Here is a 10,968-nt window from a genome sequence, read left to right on the forward strand (position 1 = left end):
TAACACTAATTCTGTTGTTGAGATTAAGGAAAGACAGACAGATGATAGTGGGAATTTAAAGGTCTACAATTTTTTTAAAATTGCAGCCCAATTAATAAATAATTAAAGATGAAAAAACAAAATTTACTAAAAAGTTACAAGTTTATTGTGTTATTAATAACTATGGATAATGATAAAGTATCAGTCTCATTTATTATGAACTATAAATACTAATTGTTATATATAAAATTACTTTCATTTTATGCGAATCAGCTTGCATGTTAATGGGATAGCATGTTAATAGCAGTAATTGCAAACATTAGAAAATTGTAAACAAGATTTTCTTTGTAAATAAATCAATTATAACAAATTATTTTTTAAAATGTGACTATTTGCAATTCCATCTTATGCAATAAATTAATAAATCGAAACAATTTACTTCTAGATGTCATTCATTAATCCTTTTTTAATTCATAATTTTAAAAAAAATTTGAAAAAAACATCCACAAGAAAATTTTTAATAGCAATATCTTAAATCTAAAAGAAATGTTAAATAAAACATTATTATTTATTACTAACTATTAATTAGTTGAAAAACATTTTCAGATTCAATAACTCAAAAATAACATCTCAAAAATTGAGTTTTTATGTAATAAATAATTACATTATTTTATAGAAGGCTGTTTAAAGTACAGCTTACTACAAATGAAAACAAGATAATTTGATAAATAATTTACAAAAAGAAGTTTCTTTTCAGATATTCAAAAAATACTTATTTAAGGAAATTACAACACAATATTTATCTAAAACAATAAATGAAATTAAGAGAAATTAATATTAACTATTAAAATGTATATCAAAATCAGCCAATGCCAATATGCATTGCAGTAATTAATAGCAAGGTTGCAGCCAAAGTTTTCATCTCTAAAGCGTGGATATCGAATGTCGAGCACCATCTTGTAAGTGGTGCTCGATGTTTGACATTCACATTTTAGAGATGAAAACTTTGGCCACAACCTTGCTAATACTAAATCTTCATCTTCACCGATTAAATATTTTTAATATGTAACAATTAATCCAAACATTCAATCAGTAAAGGAAATTAAGCATAGCAGCACTAGCCAATGCCACTATGATTAATTATATCTCCCATTGATCTATTTATGTATGTAACATTGATACCAATCAATAAAGGGATAAAAATAGCAATAAAACTTAATTTATAGCTTAAAAATAAATTCAAATTATTAATAAATATAGATAAGATGTATCGGATTCGGTAGGTGTTACTTTTAGTTAATTTACCTATATACAAATACGTAAAAAGTTACCTAAAAGTAACTCCTACCATATATTTTTATATTTACATTTAAAAACCTTCAAATATGCTTTTTACCTTCGATCATTCCTCTGTTAGTCAAATTAAGCTGCCCGCTTTTCCTCGCTTGTTTAATAATTTGAATATGAACAGTTTGTTCCTTGCTTTGAGGATGAAAACAAGCGCTAACATTTTCAGCTTTCGATCTGTTCCCTCCGAATGCTTTTCTTCTCGGAATACCCGACATCTTGTACGATTTACGTTTATAGAAAATTTTATTACACTTTATATTATCATACCACCATCATTCAAAAAATTATAATATAGGTTAATATAGCAAAACAAACGACGATCAAGGATAGCGCGGTATTGAACTTGTTACTGATTAGCACGCCATCACGACCCAGTGTTTACGTAATTGTTTTTGATCTCAGCGTGAAGCTCGATTATATAAAATTAACTTTATTATTTTACTATAAATATGTTAATATTACGTAAATTAATTTAGTTCAAATTTCAATAATAGAGGTAGTAAATTGAAATTTTTATAATTAATAATAATTTTCTTATATGTTAAATTAGTTATAATATAATATAATGTCTAACTTTTAAATTTTTTAATTAAAATTTATATATTGTTTTAAATTTGTTGTAATTTAAATTATAAAAATAAAAATTTTAAAAATTTAGTAAACATAATGAAAGTGGCAACACTGTCGCTTTCAGCAAACAGAAAATAAGTGTCGAGTTTGGTGGAAGGTAAGAGTTTTGACTTATAGAAATAGCTTTTGTAATAGAGAATAATGAATTATAATGTAATTTAATAACATTTAGATTTAAGTCATGCACAATGCATTAACAATTTTATAAAAATCATAATGTTTAAACACTTGTTTTCTGACTAGATTAATACTTCAAAGTAAACAATTCCCATTTCAAAGATTCACATTACATTAAAGATTATAAATCATATACACACAGTTGTTTGAGTTAACAGTCGCATCTTTATAAGCTTATTTAGCTTCGTGTAAATGAAGAAACTAAAAGAATCCATTATAAACAATCGAGTAACTTCAAATAGCTTATAAATTTAATAAATAATGAAATACATTAATTAAAACATTTTTAAATTGTAATTCGTGAATTAACTGCAGAAAAATTTATTTTATACAACTGAATTCGTGTTTTTTTTATTTTAAATATCAGTAGTAAATTTATTTACTGTTATATTTTTATTATAAATCACCAAATGATGCCTAAATATCGGGCTATAATAAGGCTAATTAAATGATTGGTATAAAGTAATTTGACACTAGAGGTAGATTATTATTAAATAAATTTAGAACCTTCTGGAATAAAAAGTTTGGTGATTTATTGTATACTACTCGGGCTTTGAGATGTTATTATTTATATACGGTGTGGAGATGGTCTTAGGCTGTGGGCGAAGGAGTCGTCCTCAGTCAGTGCCGTATTTAACCAAGTAAGGTTATATCTAATGTAATATACTTCTGGAAGCGAAGATTCGCTCGGGGTCCGGGTGGTGTAACTGGCAAGTGCACCGCACGGCAAGCAGAGGTTGCGGGTTCGAGCCCCGTCCCAGGCCAGTTTTTATTCCAGAAGGTTCTAAATTTATTTAATAATAATTATTAATTTACTTAAGAGATGGTGCCTAACGTCTACCTCTAGTGTCAAATTAATTTATACCAATCATTTAATTAGCCTTATTATAGCCCGATATTTAGGCGATTGTTTGGTGATTTATTGTATACTATGTGGGCTTTGAGATGTTGTCATCTAATGTACTTTTATCTTTCCTCAACAACATTATAATTATACAACTTTAAATAAAGACTTGCTGTATATCAACAACTCATAGCCCGAGTAGTAAATACATCACCAAATTATTAATTTACTTAAGAGATGGTGCCTAACGTCTACCTCTAGTGTCAAATTATTTTATACCATTCATTTAATTAGCCTTATTATAGCCCGATATTTAGGCGATTGTTTGGTGATTTATTGTATACTATTTGGGCTTTGAGATGTTATTATTTATATATTTTTATTAGTCTACAACATAACAAATTCTGTATTTATAAATTTAATCTTTTTAACACTTGTAATGGACTCAATTCAAGTTCTGAATGAGATAGTTGAAACCTTATCATAGAGCATACCCATAGGAGTGAAAAAGTCAAAGGAATCGTATCTATATGAGCAACCTTTTGCGAGATATGGCCCCAAAATCGGGTCACTTGAGATCGTGAGTTGCATCACTCCAATAAGACTCAGGTTTAACTATTTAGCCTACGTGGCTATGCTGGCTTTGAGTAGCACACTTGACTGTTTCGGGAGTATTCAGTGTTATATGGTTTTAGGGGTGGGCTTGCCTGCAGCCAAGCACTTTGGTTGTCAATATAAATTTTTTTTTTTTTTTTTTGTGAAACCAGGTAAAAAAGCAATTAGCAGAATCATGTTTATTCTACACATACAGTATAATGTGAGGAAGACACAATTAAATTGACAGGTAATCTTGAGGTACAGAGCTCTCAGCCTTTCATGTAAATTTCATGTTTGTTGCCTGCCACCTTTTTGGTATAGCAATTTTAACAGCCAGCATTGTAATATACCATATTCCTGCAGAATATAAACATCAACTTCAGACAGACAAATTTCAAAAATTGAGTGAATAATCCTTTCTCCACAAACTCCTATCACAACAAATTCTCAAATTGAGACTAATTTGATATTAGTGGGTAATATTAAACACTGTTATTCTTTGATTTGTGCAAAATTTTTCTATCCAATCATGTCTACAAAATTTCATAAGTGACATAATAGAGCACAAAAGGTATGTGAGAATGAAAAGTGACACACATGCGAAATAACCTACAAGTACCTATTTTATAATTCTTTGATCATAAATGGTTGAATTCAACAAATTTAATCTACTAGTGATTTCTCATATTGTTATTTGGCAGTTTGCTCCAATCAATACTTTTATTTTGTGTTCATCTGCTTCAACTGGCCTTCCAGAATGTGGTGCATCTTCAAAATCAAAATTGCTGGAACAAAATTTTGCAAACCAGTTTGGCATTGTTATTCTGTCAACACATCATCTCCATACACATCACACAATTTTTTTCCTTGCTTGAACAGCATTCTTACCTTCTCGGTAATAAAAAAGCAAAATATGCCAAAAATGCTGCTTTCAATTTTCCATATTTGATGAGATACCAAAACAAACACAACTGCAAAGAAGCAAACAAAATTTTTTACAAATATGCCTTGAAATGTCAACTGTCAAAATATATAATGACAATATGATTTAGAATGAAATTGGCAGGTAAAAATACAACTAATCCCTGTGGTTGTAAAAGAATGAAATTACTTTCTGAACAACCCAATATAATTAAATATTGCCAGATTTATCCAAAATATAAAACTATAAATTATTTTATAGTTTTATTTGGGCCATAACAGTCTGCATTAATGTAGCAATATTTGATTATATATGTTATCAATGTATATTTTGCTCAAATTAAAACCAAAACTTATAGAACTGAGACTTTTGTTTTTGACAAAAGATATGTAATTTTAATTTTTATGAATTTTAAAGAAAAAATTAAGATTTAATAAAATTTATAAGACATAATAGAAACATTTATAAAATTTAGTGCTTTTTCTAAAACTTTTTGTTTTAATTTCAGAATAATTATGGGAAGACGACGCAGCAAAAGAAAACCACCTCAAAAACGGAAAGCAATTGAACCACTTGAAACTCAATTTAATTGCCCATTTTGTAACCATGAAAAATCTTGTGAAGTGAAAATGTAAGAAAAATAACTTTTCTGCTTAAAGTAGATTTATGTTCTTTATAATTACTTTGTATTTATTCCATGATTTAAATACAGAAAAATTTTCTTTTGAAAATAATGAGTATTATTATATTTTGAATAAATATTCTTGAACATAAATTAACAGACTGATATTACAATTATGACAGTAAATACAATATTAGCACTGCAGTATTAATTTATTTCATTTTGCTTTGATCAATATGATTTCATTTGAGTTCATTTTTTTATGCTTGGTTACCTTGACTTCTTCAGTTGATAGTATTTTCTTTCCTTTGCTGATAATCCTGTTTTATTATGTTTAACAACTTTTTATTGACATTTGTAGGTGTTAGGGTTTTTTTATAAAGTTAAAAAATTGTATCTATAAATATTATTTTAATATTATCATCACATTGAAAATATGAAAATTTATCATTAATTTTATATGGCAATAATTAGAGATATAAATGATATTATCTATATGAACAGAATATAACCAGTTACAATATAATTTCTAATTTCATGTAGGTTTGAAATTGTTATTATTTACATTAAGTAGAAGTTTTATTTTCTATAAAATTTCTATTTAGGGATAGACAAAGAAATACAGGAAGAATTACATGCAGAGTTTGTCTTGAAGATTTTCAAACATCTATTAACTGTATCCTTTGTTAGTTTGATCAAATTAAATTCTATGAAATTTATTTTATAATTATAATATATTAAATTGTTTTAAAAATATTTTATACTAAAGTTTTTTAACAATAAATATGGAATTAATAATTTATAACTCATAATTAAGCATGACTATTGATTAAATTTAATACAGTAGATCCCCTATAACACGGTAGATACGTTTCCTGTTATATGAATTCTGTGTTGTACGCGTCACTTAAATACATGAGCCAATCACAGGCCAGCATGTGTGCAGTTTAGCGGCTACGTCTGTTTGAAAGATTTTCTTCCATAAAATTAACCGATTCTAGACTAATTTGACTCAAAATTTCCAAATCATGTATAATTTTTTTGGGAATAATCCATTTAAACTATGCTATAAACAAAAAATTGTAGGATTGCTTACCAAGTGCACACCGTTCGAAGACGCCATTGCTTAAACTTGTTTTCGTCACAGAGCGGCTTATCGAACAGTGGGCATGTGTTTCCTGATAAATTATTTTTCTGTGAAAAATTCACTTAACTTTGGAGACATCATTAATATAAATATAATTTTTATGGCCGTTAAATAATAAATGGTTTTTAGTAGGTCCGCTATCGTTTAAACTGAACAGTTTGTGCAATATCCGCTATTGGTCCAGATTCGACCAATCCTGTTGCGATACGAGCCGGCGATGACGTTTTACTGTGTTATACAAGTCTCTTTTTGCATGTTATACGAACACAATTACAATTTTTTCATCGTGTTACATGAACCCGTGTTATAGGGGGATCTACTGTAATTATATATAAGATAGAAAATCAACTGTAATATCAGATCAATTGGAAATTCATTGCTGCAAAGAAGAGTGTTTGCAAAAATTAGGGTAATCATTTAAAAAATTTTTTTTAGCTGTTTGTTCAAAATATAAACTTGTAAAAGAGGTGTAACAAAACTCTGTTCTGAGTGTATGTAAATTAAAAAAGGTTTTTAAAAATGTCAAAGAAAATCAATATAAAGAGGATCCAAGTTGAAACTTGTACAAAACAGCCTACGAATTTTGACTTGGATCCTCTATAAAGCAGACACTCAAAAATATGGCAAAAGTTTGATGATGATGATGATGATGGACCATCTGAGTGCACTATTAGAAATTGGTTAGCTCAGTTCTGATCTGTAGATTAAAGCACTGAATATCTTCTGTGCTTTAATCTACAGATCAGGACTGACAATCTCCTATTGTTATACAGTCTGGATAATCACAAGAGACTGATATTGTGAGGCAACTGGTTGCCAAAGATGTCTGGATCACACACAATGTGATAACTACAGAGATAGCCTGAGCTTTGTTCTGTCAGTGGTGTGAACACTGAAGCAGCAGGGCCACATGTTGTGACTGAGCAGAACAAGTGTGACCATATTTCCAAATGTTCATCATTGTAGAATTGATATTAGAACTGTTCCTTTGATTACCTTGTGATATGGATCAAGAAATGGATTGAAATCTGCTTGAACTGAAATCCATAAAAAATGAAATATCTCCAAACTGTCTAAATAACAAATGATACAGTAGCATCCAGCAATTTGATTAATAACAACAAAAAAACAAAGTTATTAATGATTTTTAAATTGTCATTATCACGTTAAAGTAGCAGTTGAACATATGTAAAAAATTTAGTCAATTGCTGATATTGTTTCATTATTTATAATTCAGTTTTTTTAAGTAGTAAACTGACTAAGCACTTTCAGACTTTTCATCTATCTTCAGAATACAACAAAAAACATACCTTTATTATTACCTTTATTACCAAAATGTTATTATTTAGTAAATTTCATTGCTGGAATTTTTAAAGGTGTGTTTTTTTGTTGTAATCTATATATCCAGTTGATACAAAAAATATATGGATATCGTCAGAATCTTTATCACTCAAAAAACAATCTTTTTGAATTCCCATTCAAACTTATCTTCTCATTTGGAATGCACATGCCACAGTTTAAATTTAAATTCAACATCTTTTCATTCTAGAACAATATTCATTTAATTCTTTGCTACATTCTTCCATTCATTCCTCCACTGCTATTCTTTACCATCCATTTCAGGCAGTTGACAAAGTACAATTTACATCTTTGATATTAATAACTTCCTTAGCTAAATTTTCTATATAAATCTTTAATTTTTCAATCATCTGGTCTTTTTTCCTATTTTTCCTCAGATGTTTTTACTCAGTTTAGTATTGATTAGCAAAACATAGTGGTCTGGTATTTTTTCTACCCTCTCTCTCTCTCTTTCCCATATATTCCATTGCAAATTTTTCACAATCCTCTCTATTTCCTCCAAATGATACTACCAACATCTAAATTAAGTATCTCCTTTCTCAAATCCTTTTCTCGATGTCAACACTGCTCTTTGCACTAGAGCTATACATACCACTTTAACACTGACTTGGATCATAAGACATGCTTGATATATAAATGGGTTTTGTACATGTCTTTATGGTAAATGGATATCTCATATTCTTCATCCTCTTTTTTAATCATAACATCCAAGAAGTGAACCAATATTTTTTCTCTCTGTTCTTCAGAGTGTCCACCCCAAACTAACATTAAACAATACCTTGTAAATTGTGTAATCTCTAAATAACCAAAACATTATCAATGTATTTTGCAAGAAATTCAGTATGCTCACTTAGTTCTTCAACAATTCCTGTCTGCTTTTTTGCACTATTAGCTTTGCTAAAAATCTGGCTAACAGAAAACCAATAGGGAGCCCATATCTTTGCTTATGAAACTGACCTTTAAAAAACAAAATATTCTTCATATATCAACAAGTCTACTACTTCTGACAAAGCCTTAAATTTCTGAAACTGGTTGCATTGTAATATGATTCCTAAATTCTAAGAATGCTGCTTGCTGGCATATGGATGGATATAATGCTTAAAAATCAAAGTTGGATAATACATGTCCTAGTTGAGGTTTGACTTACATTAACTTCTGATTTTATGTACTTTTTCTCTTTTGCCAACATGATTTTGTTAGCATACATACTGTTTACTTTATCTAAAAAAAATTAGTATTGATACTAAATGGATAATTACAACTGTTTTGTTAAAAATTAATTTTAAGTGATAGCATTCAAAACGAATGGAAATAAATTGTCTGTTTTTACTATTAAAGAAATCTTAATTCTCAGAAAAATCAAGATTATAAATGAGATGAATTTATGATTGAAAAGAATTTTTAAGTTTATCAAAAAACAATTTGTATTTGTAAAAATGAAAAATTTATTATTAATAATTTATTAAAAATTATATCTAATATATAATCGAGACGGGTTGATGATAATGATAATAATAATAATAAGCGCAGAGCCCAAATGGTTAGGAGTTGAAAGTTGAAATTTGGTACACAGATACGGTACGTCATGAAAACACACACTAAGAAGGGATTTTTCGAAATTTCCCCCCAGGGGGAGAGAGACAGGATTAAAACTTCTATATACATTATGGATACGAGCCCAAACGGTTAGGAGTTGAAAGTTGAAATTTGGTACACAGTTAGGGTACGTTAGGAGAACGCACACTAAGAAGGGATTTTTCGAAATTCCTCCCCCGGGGGAGAGGGACAGGATTAAGGCTTAACACTTCCATCAACAATGGAAGTTTTAAGTAACAATGGAAGTGTCAACAATGGAATTGTTAAGAGAAAGCGATGTGCAATACGCAGATGCAGTTTTTTTCGTTTTTGCGGGAAATCGAACATATTTTTAGACCCATCTAAAAATTCTCTAAGGGGACCCAATTCTTGCATTCTGTGAAAACGGGTAAGGTTGACTGTAACGTAATAATCTTTATCTTAGTTATCGTTACTTTTGCCCGAGCAACACCAGGCCCACCTGCTAGTTATATAATATTATCAATACAATTTATAGAATATTGCATTTACAGAATATAATATAATATAATATTGTCATGACCCATGAAACAACAATATTCAAATGAACAAAAATAAAGTTTATTTAATAAATTAAACATACATAATTTCAGAAAAAACAAAACTTGGAATGCTTATCAAAACCTTGCTATCAAGAGAGGCTTAGAATGGAATAGTTCCATTTCACAAGTATTCTTTTATTCAAATAGTTTTAAAGATAAGCATGATTTTCTCTCATTGGACCATGGAATTTTTCTTGGCTTAACCAATAAAAATTCACTTAAAAAAATAAGAAATATATATTCTACTATAAAGAATTTTTTTTAATGTTTTTTAAATTTATTTCCATATGAATTTAAAATAGATTTTAAAACTAAAGAATGATATTGTAAATAATAAAAATATTTATTAACATTCAAACGTTTTGAAAAACTTAATATTTAATAATATCAATATGAACAAAATATTTGTAAAAAAAATTTTCACTGAAACTTTAATTTTTAAAATTTTATAATAGTCTTTTATTATAATTTATTAAGTTATTTATTTCTTTAACATTATTTTAAGATCTGTCAGAAGCAATTGATGTGTATAGCGATTGGATAGATGCTTGTGAAAGTGCCAATCAATGATACATCTTCATCTTCAGTTTCTATATTTTTTGTTATAATCATCAAGTTTCATTTCTCATTTTCATACAATTCTTTTTCATGATATTTTTACTTTGTGTAAAAATTTAGTTAAAAGTTTGTATCAAATATTAAAAAGTATTTGTATTTGCATTGCAATGAAAATACTAAATATAAATTAAATATGAAAAAATATAAATTAATGATAATGTTTTATCTTTTCTTGATATAAATTTAACATCATATTGTCCATGACTATTTTTAATTGTAAATGATTATTATTATTATTACTACTATCAAAAGTTCATACAGTGAAGACTTGTAAATTTTGTATATAAGTGTATTTCTTCTGAAATAAATTTTATATTTACATTGAAAATACAATTTCAGCTGGTTAAATAATTTTGTCATTAATTTTTAAAGTATAATAATTTTATAATCTGATAAAGATAGCATGAACTTGTGTATTTGATTAATATTCTTCATTGCTGACAACTGCCCATTAACAGATAAACTACAATATTTAGTGAAGTTTTATAACAATGGTCAATGAATGTGTTAAGTTTATAAACCCTAATTTCAAGAATTTTGATTTGTCTAAGATTAAACACCACACTA

At 27.9% G+C, this 10,968-nt stretch overlaps 2 protein-coding genes across 2 annotated transcripts in view; one reads left to right on the top strand and one right to left on the bottom strand.

The window, feature by feature from the left end:
- The window catches only part of LOC111621308, a gene marked incomplete at its 3' end in the record, with an annotated part of 7,413 nt that extends 5,869 nt beyond the window's left edge, over window positions 1-1,544 (bottom strand). Inside the window, exon 1 of the mRNA XM_023363392.1 lies at window positions 1,376-1,544. Coding sequence (XP_023219160.1) covers window positions 1,376-1,544 — 169 coding nt within the window. The remainder of the gene's footprint in view (window positions 1-1,375) is intronic.
- Window positions 1,545-2,012: 468 nt separating this feature from the next.
- Window positions 2,013-10,716, top strand: LOC111621310 (transcription elongation factor 1 homolog). Its single transcript, XM_023363393.1, has 4 exons — window positions 2,013-2,056; window positions 5,008-5,130; window positions 5,727-5,797; window positions 10,289-10,716. Exons 2-4 carry the CDS (start codon window positions 5,015-5,017, stop codon window positions 10,351-10,353), a joined length of 252 nt encoding a protein of 83 aa, XP_023219161.1. The 5' UTR covers window positions 2,013-2,056; window positions 5,008-5,014; the 3' UTR covers window positions 10,354-10,716.
- The last annotated feature ends 252 nt before the right edge of the window (window positions 10,717-10,968 follow it).

The sequence above is a fragment of the Centruroides sculpturatus genome, unplaced genomic scaffold (assembly GCF_000671375.1).
Source record: "Centruroides sculpturatus isolate CEXI.00-Female unplaced genomic scaffold, Cexi_2.0 scaffold98, whole genome shotgun sequence".
NCBI lineage: Eukaryota > Metazoa > Arthropoda > Arachnida > Scorpiones > Buthidae > Centruroides > Centruroides sculpturatus.